The 13,489-nt window shown below is 40.6% G+C and overlaps 2 protein-coding genes across 6 annotated transcripts; one reads left to right on the forward strand and one right to left on the reverse strand.

Annotated features, from left to right (window-relative positions):
* The first annotated feature begins 347 nt into the window (after positions 1-347).
* Positions 348-6,967, forward strand: hmga1a (high mobility group AT-hook 1a). 4 transcript variants are annotated; one of them, XM_008414220.2, is made up of 5 exons: positions 348-482; positions 1,437-1,539; positions 2,367-2,450; positions 3,423-3,479; positions 4,994-6,967. In XM_008414220.2, exons 2-5 carry the CDS (start codon positions 1,456-1,458, stop codon positions 5,054-5,056), a joined length of 288 nt encoding a protein of 95 aa, XP_008412442.1. In that variant the 5' UTR covers positions 348-482; positions 1,437-1,455; the 3' UTR covers positions 5,057-6,967. The 4 variants fall into 4 exon arrangements, with proteins under 4 accessions (XP_008412442.1, XP_008412440.1, XP_008412441.1 ...); XM_008414218.2 differs by having other exon boundaries at positions 360-482; positions 1,437-1,554; XM_008414219.2 differs by lacking the exon at positions 348-482 and adding an exon at positions 617-742 and having other exon boundaries at positions 1,437-1,554.
* Positions 6,442-11,569, reverse strand: smim29 (small integral membrane protein 29). Of its 2 annotated transcripts, none has more exons than XM_008414221.1 (5): positions 11,476-11,569; positions 10,685-11,006; positions 10,566-10,591; positions 10,364-10,469; positions 6,442-8,856 (listed from the first exon to the last, which is right to left on the reverse strand). In XM_008414221.1, the coding sequence occupies exons 2-5, from the start codon at positions 10,793-10,795 to the stop codon at positions 8,788-8,790; spliced, it is 312 nt and encodes a 103-aa protein (XP_008412443.1). In that variant the 5' UTR covers positions 10,796-11,006; positions 11,476-11,569; the 3' UTR covers positions 6,442-8,787. The 2 variants fall into 2 exon arrangements, with proteins under 2 accessions (XP_008412443.1, XP_008412444.1); XM_008414222.2 differs by lacking the exon at positions 11,476-11,569 and adding an exon at positions 11,249-11,426.
* Between the last annotated feature and the right edge of the window lie 1,920 nt (positions 11,570-13,489).

Raw genomic sequence — 13,489 nt, forward strand, 5'->3', positions numbered from 1 at the left:
AACATCTTTTTTTTTTTTTCTCACCTTTGCAGAGAAGCTGACCACTCTCTCTGAGTCAGCTCCTGTTTACATTGGGGGAGGTCATAGTTCATGGTTGGAGACTGGAATGTAATTTTAGGCAAATGCATTCAATTTCAAATAACATTCACTCCGGAAATAATAAAACATAACTGTTCTGTTTCTGTTTCATTTCCTTTTTTTCAGTCTACAACTTCTTGCACATCTGTTTGGTGTTATGTGATTAAACCTGGAAAATGTAAAGAATCAATGAGCAGTAAAGTGGGAGGGGGTTGGGTTTCGTCGTACTGTTGGTGGCCCATTTATCATATCTCCGCCCTCCAGTATTCCAGCTCCCCCTGAGGGCGGCTCTTTAAATTGTCCAAAAACTCCTCCTGTCCGGCGCCTTTTTTCCTTTATCTGCAAGAGAGAAGCCGCACGTGCGTTGTATTGAATGCCGTTGGATTAAACTCCTCGTCCTGCTGGTAAAAAAAAATAAATTTTTTTTTTATTAAAAAAAAAAAATTGTTTAAAAAAAGCAACTATTTTATTTTAAAGTCATTGCCGTTTTAAAGCTGCATGAGCTGGGGTTTAAATGGGCGGGCTGTGTGTTATCTGACGAATAAAAGCTGTAGCCTATGATCGGCTATTTAACCGGTTAGCCGCATACAAACCAGCTAGTGCTTAAAGGAAAACAATTCGGCTTTAATTTTAAGACGGAGGCGATAAATCCGTGGAAATAGAGGTGGGTGCATAAAAGGAGATGTGCTAAGCTAGAATTAATTCAATGCGGCGTTTTATTATTATTATTTTCACAAAGAGCCCCTAGCTCCGGCGGGAGAAGGCTGCACGCGCTCAACGTGAAGCCGTCTTTTGTTGCTTCTGCTCGGGGTTTTAGCCGCTGAGCGGCCGCCTCCTCCGCTTGAATCCTCAGTGCCATTTTAGACAAATCCGAGCGAGCATTCAGCCGGGGCTCCTAGCTTGCAAATGCAAACTAGCACACAGCAGCCATTGTGTGTGTTGGCGGATCTCTCCGCGGCTACGGCGTGCAGACCTGCTGTGAGATAGTTCTGTGTGCACAGGCCTGATCGTGGGGGTACGGCAGCTACAGCAAAGGGGGGGTGAGGCCTCTAAGCATGGTTTAATATAGGGGTATGCCATAGTCATTTGCAGGTTGTGTCCTTTCAGGATCGTGCAATCTGTTTTTGCCGTAAACCTCTTGTGTAGCAGCGCGGCGCCGATGAGCAAAAATAGAGCTGGAAATAAGCGCGGATTAATTGAGTTAAACAGTGCGCGGTTAGGTCGGTCATTTGGGTTTGTTGTTGCGGTCAGTGAGTTTAGTGGCTCGACTACTCCTCATTTCTACATGTTTTGTGTGCATACTCGACGCCTCGTCTCACACCAAGGCCAACCAGTGTGATATATTTTTTATTGCATAGGTTGAAAAGCTAAGCAAACATGAGCGACAAGGGGACAGTCTCAACGAAAGACAAGGAGGGGGCAGAGAAGAGAGGGCGTGGAAGACCCCGTAAGCAGCCGCAGGTAAAATCCTCAGATGTAAGTATTGTCCCTTTACTCCTACCTGCTCTGTCTCGTTTGCGTGTCCTACTACTACTAACCTCATTCGCACCAGAACAAGGCTTATGTAATGAGACCTCCAAATAGATTTCCATGTCTTATTTGCAGATAACCAAAATAACCCCCTCAGTTGCCATCTGTTGCAGCTGATGCTCCTGCAGATACTATTGCAGGTAAAAGGCTCATACATGTCCATGTCCTCCTGAGGTGAAGACTGAAATGAATCTAGATGGGCCAGCTCCAGGGCAGCCTTGTGTCCATTTGTTCAGTTGCTTATCAGTGGAGAGGTTTACAATAAACTTCCTCCCTGGTTTGCGAGCAACCAGTAACCCAACACCTTTAAACTGGCTTTAACCCCCCCCTCCCTACTACTCCACACTCCAGGCCCACCCCCGCTCCCTCACTGTGATGCATGACATGGCAGAGGCGAAGCGCAGAGTGGATCATATAGATGTCCCTCAGCCTGCTGTGTTTTACTATTGAGTTCCTCTGTTGCTAAGAGCTGTGGTGATAAACACTCCAGAAATGCAACAGTAGACAAGTCGGCTATGACACGGCTTCTAACCACAAGGTACGCATGAAAGACTGAGTCATGCCACGCCGAATTCACCTAACTGTACAAGGTGGTGGTATTTCCCTAAATGCCTATCAGAGTGTTAAATAGTTTTTGTTTCAGTTCTATGAAGTGCATTGAAGTGTTTGACTTTGTTTGAGCTCCTTTGTGCCAAGGAACTTTTAGTCGTCAAATGATGTGTGTTCTTGTATGTTAACTTCAACCTGTTTGCTTTCAGGAGGCAAGTGGGTCCCCAACTCCAAAGAGGCCCCGAGGGCGACCAAAGGGGAGCAAAAATAAGTCGACTGGTGGCAAGGGCAAAGTAAGTCTCCTCAGACTGGGAGTTTCAGCTGCAACCAAAAGTATACAGAAAGATGTTGCAGATGGCAGTTGATGTATCTATTTCTTTTTTCTAGAATAAGCCCTTCCTGTTTGAAACTCCAGATCCCTTTTGGTTAAGGAGTGCTTGTAGCAGCAGCTAACCTCATCCGTCTAAAGGATGTCAGGCTGTTGCTTTTGATTTTTTTTTTTTTTTGGGCTACTACCAATGGTGTCAGAAATAGCTTGGCGACTGCTTCCCACTGTAAAGTGTTTTGGTTTGCTGCTTTACCCTTGGTAGTGGGTGTGGGGGGGACTATAGCTGCGTGGAAGATGGCGGAGGAGAGGGTGGGGGTGATGATGCTCACTCTGTGCATCCTGTCCTCCAGCTTCCTGCAGCTTGTCACATGCACTGTGCGGTGCAGGTGCAGCGGCCGCAAGACTGTTTCCAGGCTGACACCGAGCGCCCCCTCTGCCTCCAGCAGGCACACAGCCCTAGTTCTTCACTGCCCGTCATCTCCATAGCAACAACAGATTTTTTTTTCCCCCCTCTTCCTTCGCCCCAACTCTTCCAGCTCCCCTGTGTGCTCTCGCTTGCTGCTATCTATGGGAAAGGGAGGAATGGAGGGAGTTCAGGAGACTCACACATGCGTGTGCACTGATATAGGTTTAGGAGCAACGGAGGGTTTGTGTCTCTGCTCGGTTTCACCAGCTGTCTCTGCGCCTTGGACCAGGTGGCCAGCGAACTGGAGTGCCCTGTGTGCAGTTTCCGTCGGCCTTCCAGATAATAGCCAATGAACCCGATGCCCCCTTTCTATCTGTCCAGTTGTAGTGCTTCCACTGCCACCTAGAGGCGATGTGCTATAGCACATTTGTTTTGTGCTCAAGCCTGCAACTCTACAACTCACTGAGATTACAACTTGATGGTGAGAACCTTGTAACAGCCTTGGTGGCCTTGTGCGGTTTTCTTTCACAGAAAGGTGCGGGAGCCTCACCTGCAGGAGGAAAACGCAGGGGACGACCCAAGAAGGAGGCAAGTTTGTTGCTGAAATCTGAGTTTATGACTCCAATAAGTATCTTCCTGTTTAAATATGTTGGTTTGCTCAAGGGTTCAGATCTGTTATTGCTAGTCGGTTGCCCCGAACAGGGATCCAAAGTAAAATGAATGACATTAGTGAGTGATGCATGTTTCAAAGTAACAATTTTTAAAGGGGCAGACTTTATACAAAATCAACTTTCTTTTAGCTTTATATAATATTATGTTAGTCCCTCATCAAAAACATACATGGAGTGTTGCCTTGATTTTCGTACAAGTTTAAGAAAGTCTTTAATCTCCCATGGCAACCAACCACCTCCTTCGATGGCACAGCTCCTCCTCAGAGCTGCAGTTTCCGAGCTTCTGTCAGAGCACTCTTCCCTCGTGACTCTCCTACTCAACTCCTTCAAACTAGCCAGCAGCAATTGGCAATCACCTGGTGGAACTGTGCATCTGCTGAGCTCATTATAGGAGCTACTTCCCAGTGCAACACTGGCTAAACACTTTGTTAAAAGGTTGATAGAGCAGCGCTGTTGTGATGACTTCCTGAAGACCGATTGTTGAAAAGAGAAGTTTCTTAAAGAGACAGATCAAATTTCTTTAAGTCATATATGATATAAACAGCATTTTTATAACGACTGAAGGTAACGGTTATTGTGATAATACTGGCCCTTTAAGATTGGACTAAACGGATTTAAACTTCAGTATTTCTTTCACAAAATGTAACTACAATCAAGAACAAACACATGGGTATGAAATGGTTTGCATGTATAAAACAAACGTAGGACACTAGGTACAAATTGGCAGCAATTCAAATTGACCAGCTAGAATTAACATCAACACAAACGCTGCCCTAAACCATTTCAGTCCCAGGCGAGTGATTGGTATGACTGTCTGGTGGGTGACATTCCTTTTTAAGAAGCCAAGTGAATTGGGGTTTCATTCATGCAGACCGGCCATTTCTTTATTTCAAGTCTCAACCTGATTGTGCTAACATGTAGGGATTTTATTCACAGTATCTGTGGCCTTAGGCAAGAATTTGAGGTTTCGTAGTAACATTGTGATGTGCATCACTTGTTTGGATGAACTCCAGGAGGTATCTGGATGGCATTAGTCATAGTGAGGAGTGACCCAAAAGTCCCCTCCTTAACATGGCCCACCCATGTCTTTTTTTTTTTTTTTGTTCTTTTTTTATTTTGTGAATGAACAACTTTGAGTAAGTGAGTGGAAGAAAAAAAAAAAAACAGGATGGTTCATTGTGACTCACCGGTGATGAATCACTTTTCACTGCAGATGCTTCACCCTTCCCCTGGGTGCTTTTTCATGCCATAGTGGTTTGTCAAAGAACACTTATTTAATTTCTTTTAACCAAGTTGACACTTGACAAAAACAGTCACACTGAGGCATGAATCACAGGCAGCGATTGTTTACGCCGCTTCACAGGCAATTTCTTTTGTCTCTGTATGTTGTGGGCGCATGCAGAAAGTCTGACTTTACCTTTTCTGTCACAGGAGAAGGAGGAAAAGGCATCCCAAGAATCATCTGAGGAAGAGGAGGAGGAAGATGACCAGTAATTCAATACATGCTACCTCACTCTACATACTGACTTACTGTTATCCAGAAACTGGGCTGTATCAACACCAGTGCCACCACTTGACCACTGTTCACGACAAAGCCCTCCCCTTTGTCAAAGGGCGGGGTTAACACAGTACATTTATCATGCAGCAGCACTGGATTTAAACAAAATGGACTTGATCAAGCATAGATCCAAGCATTACATGACAGGTAACAGCCCTTCTACGCGTCATGTTATCACAAGTCTTTTATACTGGACAAGGTGTGCTCTGAAGAGCCTGGGTGTTTGTTAGTCTCCCCTAAAGACCGTTAGGACATGTTTCCTCTGCTTAGTGTCATTTATTGCATCTGCGATAGTAGAACATATAGACTTTCTTGTTTTTGTATTGGACAAAGGTAAATTTTTACCCATTTGCTGTTTAGTTTTGCTACATGTGAGTGAAGTGGTTAACCTATCCTTTGCATTGTATTCTAGACGGAGACGAGCTTCAGCATTTAGGATGAGCATAGGTTACTGATGGTAGAGGTGTCCGTTTCGTGTCGAGTTCATTATTTTTTTTAATTTTTCCAAACTCTGGACAGATCTGGGCATCTTCCACCTGACCGCTTTTTCCTGTAGAGCAGTGTAGATTTTAGAGGCGCTTAAAACATTCTCAGTCCTTTTTGCATGTAGTGGGGAGATGTAAAGTAAGTTTGATGGTTTTGTTTTTTGTTTTCATCAAAATACTCTGATCAGACTTGCAGTTTGTTCCTCTGGGTTATACACCATTTAAGAGAAACCATGAGTGTGCTGCTTTTTGTGTTTTATAACAATTCTTTGGTATATTTTTTAGAAAGAGTTTTAGGCTGAAAAGTAATCTGTCGTTTCTTCAGGGAGCTTTTACAAATGCGGTTACTTTTTCCCCCCCCCTCCTTCTCCTTCTCCCTCATGCGCTCACTCAGTCACTGCAATTGGTCAAACAAGGAGTATGATTGTAATAGTGGATAGTTGGTGGCACTGCTATCCAACAGGGCTGTACATTTTTTATTTCTCATTCCATTTAGCCATCACTGCTTAATTTAGCTTCTTCCTCACTTAGTAACGTAATGGTAACCCTACTTTCCTTAATCTTCTGAAGATGTGTGTTGTTTGTGTCAACTTTTTTGTTGTCCCCCCCGCCCCCCCGTTGTCAGGGAACCTGTATCCACAGTACACTTAACTGGGTTTCTCCCCCCCCTCCCCACACACACTTAAGCTGCTACAACCTCAGTTACAAAACCCCGGAAAACTGCAAACAGGCAAAACAAAGCCTGGATTCTCATACCTCAATTTTAACAGCTTACTTCACCTTATGATTGCATTCAACTGGTTTTTCTATTTTTAATGTAACCTCTGAAGAGTTTTTTTTTTTTTTTTGTCATCTTTTTGATCATGTTGACTAGGTGTAAAATGTAATTGTGCGCCAGACTTTGCAGACAGGTTTTTAAATGTGTGAAGCAAGTCAGGGAGACCTGTCAGCTCAACAATTGTGTTCGCTGACTGTGGTAGACTAGCAGGTGTGTTTTTGTTTTTTTTATTTTTTTTTCTTCTGCACTGAAATGTTGGATTTTCATGGACAAATGCGAGTTTGTGTAGACTAGGCACTCTTCACTGTTCAGTCAGGCGCCGTGCTTTCTGCATTAATGCACAGAGCTGCTCTTATCGTTTTCATTAAAGTCGTATGGTCTCCTGTCTTTGTCCCCTTCCAACTACACAACTGTATCTAGACATTTCTCTTTAAATCATGCATTTGTTGATTTATATACTGTAAACTCAATAGGATGGGATCATGCTTTTTAATGTACACCTATATAAATGTACAATGTCTATATTTCTATGGTGCCCTACAATTTGTATCAGAAATGGACAATAAAGAGAACTTTCTTTGTCATTTTTGTCATGTTTATTGTACTCTTGCCCCCTAATTTGAACTTTAAAGGAAATAAGTTGTAATACAATATTTTTAAAAGCAAAAGTACAGGTGGTTTTAAATGATTTTAAATCATACCAAATTTAGTTTGAAATTATGCAGATTCCTTAGTTGGTGGTATAGGTAGGTAGCTTTGTTTACTTTAAGGAATATGGTTTGCACATAAGGAAAACTCCAGTTTTTCCTTCCACTTTCCATTTTGTTTTGATTACTGTGCACTCAGCCTGTTTAACAGTCTCCTCTTAAAGCCTTTTGGAGTTAGTCTAGAGGTCTAACCCTTCTGTTTACCGACTTGTGCTAGGAACTGCAACAGACTAATTTGTTTTAAAGGTACTGTAACTGCATCTGGCTGCAGCACTGATTTTCAGTAACTTTCACCATTACCATGGCCATTAAACTCAGTAATCGTTTTATCCCTGCAACATGAGTTGCATACCTCATCCACCTGAACAATCTGCTTCGTAATGATCTAATCTGGTTGCATGACCTACACCCATGCAACATTTTATGAGACACTAAATTGGGGTTTTCCACAGTTAACAGTTGTAAGAATAAAAAGCTTAAAATATACTAACCTGTAATATCAGTTTCACTTTATTAGAATTACTGACATTTTCAACAATTGTCTAGAACTGCATTCAAGGAGAAGAATCCCAACATCACAGCAATAGTACATAGACAAAAAGTGTCACCTAAAGTTGGATTCTTAAACACAAGTAATTCTAGATAAGCTATATGAAGGTCTTCGAGTGGTGCATTTAAGGTTTCTATACGATTAAAAAGAGAAACCTGACAAGCATGAAAAATGTATGTAAAGGCTCCAAATTCCAGAACTGCGAAGCCTTCCATAAACACAGACAGACCCACAGTTTAGTTTACATTCAACAAATGAAAGGCAAAAGTTTATAATGTGTAAAAGGTTTCCTGAGTGCTGGAAACAGTCAGACGTATGGAATTCGTCTGAGCAGATCTTTCAGCCAGACGTAAATTTTCTCGTGCCATGCCTCCAAGACAGGACATATTTTCAGATCCAGTCACAACTCATTTAAGAGCTGGGAGGAAGCTGGTGTTATTTGCTCCTGATTTTTGCATGTCATGCCATTGTTAAGAGTCACAGGATTTGGCAAAGCAGGACAAAATAAAATAAAGCTTTCCAAGGCAGTGGTTCAAAGCAACAAAACGAAAGGATGATATTTTAAGCCTTTTTTTTCCAGAAATGAAACAGAAATGAAAAACAAGCTCTCTTCACCAACTTTCACCTGATCAATATGGGGCTTTGCGTTTGTAATCGTAAAAGCGTCTCATCAAAGAAGCCGCTATTGCTCTGCAAACAACCTCTGCACACGCCAGATCTGAGCGCTGATGTTTAACTAGTACATAACATTCGCAGCCCTACCACAGTGAACGCAGGCAGCAAGTTATGTGAGCGGTACGGATGCCTACTGCAACCCACAGGAACAAGGCTGCTTGCCACAAGCTGCCCACAACAGCATTAAGAATGTAAACAAAACACCAAATGCACAAGAAGTTTCGTCTTCCGCCTTCCCAGACTTTGATGCCGCATAGTACGACAGTAAAAATGTATTTGAATAAATAATTTCCAATAAATAAGTAACAAGTACTTCTTCTCTTTGGCTCTTAAATCGCCCGATGTAATCTGGGATAAAGGCAACAGGAGCAAAACAGGGCAAATGTGACAGATGAGTTAAAAGACGGGCCAATCTCTGAGTCTGAAGGTTGTCTTCTCGCTCCTCAGCATCCTGCGCCAGGCTGAGCTGTCGTCAAGCAGTCGCATCTTTGGACAGAAGAGGTTGCTGCTGCTGATAGCTTCTTGCCCAGCCTTGCACAATCTGTGCACATGAAACACAGCAGAACAGATTAACTAAGTCACAGGTTTCCAGTGAGTGTATGGAAATCTCCTCTGAGCTCGATGAAGAAGTTTTTGACCAAAAGGGAACGATCCATGTTGCAGATTTCAGCTTTTGTTTGAAAACATACTGGACATCAACAAATTTAGGAGAATAAACAGCATCTTTAACATAAGACGTAAATGCTGAACCGTTTTCGGTCTGGGCACTTGACGTATTACATGAGAAACTGAAAGCAATGTAATATTGCAATGTCTTAAAGAGTAACTCTCCATCACCATCTAGTGTTCAACTCGACTCAATACAGCAGCAGTAGCAGTGAATATGACAATTCAGTTTTTTTTCTTGAATCTATTGACATAAGGCTATGAAATGAGTACAATTTACATGAGGAAAAGTAATGCTGTGTAAATCAATTACCATTTTTACGTTTCTCAACAATTTTTTTTAGAACAAGTACATTTTGAAAATCAACTCAATTTTGTAGGCTGTTATAGGTTAGCTTTAGTGTAACTCCTAAATCCACGTAGAGTTGCAACTTGACTGTGCATCACAAATGGATTATCACAGAGTAGCAAATATGAAATCCAAAAGAATAATACAGGCTTGAAAGAAGTGCATGCAAATTATTTAGTAAATATCATGCACTTACACATAGGACAGATACATAGTTCCAGAAGCTACATAAGACCTAGATCTGAATACAAATGTCAGAACATATTGTGAAATACTTAAAATTCTGATAATTAGTATAACTTTTATCTAGTTATCTGTATGTTTCAAGGACCAAGTAAAAACAAAATAGTGCAAATAAAACTACTTTCCATCAACTGAAGTACAACCGCTGGTATCAGTATATAAACAATATTACGGCTAAAATGTTAAACTCAAGGTCAACTGTGACCCGATTTAAATTACACAAAGATACTCTGAATCAAATTTATGGTCCTATAAATAAAACACAACTTGAATTCAGGAAATCCAAAGTTTTTTTACACTTGTCCTCAAACCAAAAACTGTTAAAAGTAAATTTGATACGCCGTTTACTGTTCTTTTTAAGACGCTGTAAAAACAACACGTCCTCAGATGACGAACTGAATTGACTCCAAAACAAGTCAAAGGTTACTTGTGGGCAGGGATAAAGAGCTTTTAGTTTGAACCTGAAAGAAAAAGCAGTGATGAAACAATACTGCCTGCTGTTGCTTGTTGCATTTAGATTTAAGTGTAAAAGGGGAAGATGCATGCCATTTGAGGAACTGCAGAAGTCTAAAGCTAAATGTTGCAACTAAAGACAACAGTGGGTATGTTTTTACACCATCAAAGACCAGCTCCGCAAATACAGAGTGAAAAATTGTGGTTTTATTGATAGAAATGTTTTCACTCTGGATTTATAGGATTCCAACTAAAGATGTTCCTCATCAGATATCATAGTAAACACCTTTCCTGTAATTAACAAAGGACACTGTCACTGAGAGTTTGCGTCTCCTACCCTTGTGTCCTCTTCTCTCCACAAAAGCTCCTGTTCAACTTCATGAAGCTCCTCTGCAGGGTCATACGTGTAAACGGGTAACAGCTGATGCCGAAGTCTGTCGATCCTACGGCAGAAGACAAAGCGCATCATGAAATCAATGGGTCACACTGAGGAAGTAAGAGGGAATGCCAGCTAATCAATACCCTAAGTTTGTTCTCACCTCCTCTTCCTACGCAGACATATAATCTAGAACAAACACAATAAAAAAAAAATAAAAAAGGGCATGAAAGCTGCATTTTTCCAAGTCTCTAATGTCACCGATTCCGATGAGCTACTTACCAAAGCTGTAGCAATTCCAGCAATAGTTATAAGAAGGAATGGCACCAGCACATAGCTGACCGCCACAGCCCCATCTTTGTGGGCAGGGGGCTGAGTGGTAGTGCTGTTCATCCTAATTAACGTTCAAGGGGAAAAGGGCCACAGGGGGCCTTGCTTGTGTGTGGGATCTTTGTACAGGCACCAGTCCCCCCCTCCTCCTCCTGTTGGCCGACACTGTGTTGCAGCGGATCTGTCGTCAGGCTGCCCCCCTTGTTTATGCCTCATCCTCGTCGTTCATGTGACTTCCACATGGTATCACTGCCCTCGCTAATCAGCGAGCAATCTAAGGGAGCACAAAATGGAAATGGTCTGTACACAGCTGTCTGTGTGGCAAGGAAATAGTAAAAATAAATAGAAAGAATTAGATTTGGCAGAGAGAGAACCAGTCATGCTGCTGAAACTAATGATTAAATGACTAAAGATGTAAACGGGCCAATGTTAGCAAGCCGTATTTTTTTACTGATTTTGCCACAATTAGCACTTGTTAAAAAAAAGGCACCCTATCTATACCAATGCATTCCTTACCTATAGCTAAAATGTCACCTTTACGCCTCACCTGACTGCTGTGATTAAAGTGTCTTAAACGCTACAAATAATTTCTGTTTAGCTGCTGTAACTTGATGGTGAGTTTCCTGCAGCATTGCGCAAAAAAGGTGATTAAACTGCGATAACTATAACTTGCTCGGTCAGTAAGACTAAATACACGGCCTGCTCTAACATGCTCTGCTCATTTTAGGTAAATTCTTACTCACTCTGAAGAATAAAAAGCTTTCTTTCCTGTAAGACTTGATGTTCCCCAGCTACGGACAGACGACCTTTCACTGCCAGTGACAACATTGTAAGAGCTTCCGGTTTGAACCCTTCAGAATAAAAGCACTGATCTCACACGAAGCAACGAAAAGTAAAAGTGAGTTTAACTCGATGTATTTTTATTTGGATTCTCTGTCATGGACCAACACAAAGTATTGTATATTTATGAAGTGGAAGGGAATTATATATGATATATGTAATTTTGTATCCACCCCCCATCTAGAGACTGAAATCTTTGCCCGTTCTTTTCCACAAAATATTTCAGCACGGTCAGATTGGATGAGTTCAATCTAGGTTTTCAATCGGATTTAGGTCTAATTTAGTAAACCTACTACTTTATGAGACTCCAACTGCAAGTATGAACATAGACAAATGTTTTTGGCACACTTGAAGCTCCATTTTAGCTCTGATTGTTTGCTTTAGCTGTTGAATGTGATTTTCCCCCAATCTTAAGTCTTTTGCAGCCTCCAACAGATTTTCTCCCCAGATCTTTCTAGATTTTTTCCCTAATGACCGTCAAAATGTTTTTTCCCCCACACCAATCTGAAAATAGATAAATAAATAAATGTAAGATAAGAGTAAAGAGTGCAAACCAACAGCCTTGAGCACAGTACTGCTTCTCACCTACATTGTTTAATGGTCAAACTGTGCTGGTTCAGATCAAATAGTTTTATAACTTCCACTTTCATAGTCATAATTAACTTCCTCAGACAAGTAAACCACAAAGGTCAGTGGAATTATGTAAAACATTAATCTCCTAATCTTTTTGCTTGGGGAAAAAGGTTGTGTTGACAGGTTTAACCAGAAAAGTCACACAGATAAAATACCTTGATCAGGCTTTCAGTTGCTAGTTCTGATGAAGAGAGATACCAAGACTGTTTCAACAGCTTTATAAAGGCAAAACTATCTGATGGTTGTTTGTCAAAATGAATCTAAAAAAATAAAAACTCAAACAAACAAGAGTTATGCCACATCTTGTCATTTCAAAATGAACTGTATTGTTGGTGGCTCTATTGGCAGCTCTACTTCCAAAGAATAAAATAAAACAGAGAGCGAATTATGTTGTCAATGTCAAATGTCAATGTCAAATTTATTTATATAGCACTTTAAAAACTGGTTTAAAACTGCACCAAAGTGCTGTACAAAAGCAATCATAAAATAAGTTGATGAGTAGGAAAAGAGAAAATATTAGAAGAAAATAAAAAAATCCATATTGTTAAAACAATATAAGTAATAATAAGAGTAATAACAAGTAAAAAAAAAAAATCTAAACAAACGAGCTTTGGTATCAGGCCTCAATTGAGTACCATTGCTGTGACTCTTGTTAGAAACGTCTAAACCAAATGTTTGAGATGCCAAAGAGGTCTTTTACAGTGTCGGTACATTATTTCTTCAACTGTATCCTAATTGTCCACTTTTTCAACAAAACCTTGTGAGAGAAGGAATCTGTGTAAATCACACTTGTGTTTCCATTACTGTTAAAAGATCTCTCTGCCTGTTCAGCCATCAGAAAATACAAGAGTATTGTCCAATACATAGTATTTACTATCAAAACTAAATTTTCTCTTTTACAATTAAACAAGACATTTTAATCTGATAACTAATAAAGAAGTTTCAGAAGAAGATGGAGTAAGAGGACAAAAACGTTATAGGCTTTCTGTAATCATTTGAAGAAGTCTTGATAGTTCTCCAGCCTGTCTGAGTTGTTTTTTTGTTTGTTTTTTTTTTTGGGAGGGGGAGGGGGGGTTGCACTGTTTGTAATTGGCCAGTAGATGTCACTAAGCTTATGGAAATTATTAAATATATTTTTTAGGAAATATGTTGAAGCTATGTTAGTAGTTAATAAAAGGTTTAATTTGTGTGTCGTTTTCTCGTATGAATGACATGTAACCCATGTTAATAATAGTGGGTTTTTCACGCAATAGAGATATGTAATGCATATTTTGCTTACATTTT

Source organism: Poecilia reticulata, linkage group LG7 (assembly GCF_000633615.1).
Source record: "Poecilia reticulata strain Guanapo linkage group LG7, Guppy_female_1.0+MT, whole genome shotgun sequence".
Classification (NCBI taxonomy): Eukaryota; Metazoa; Chordata; class Actinopteri; order Cyprinodontiformes; family Poeciliidae; genus Poecilia; species Poecilia reticulata.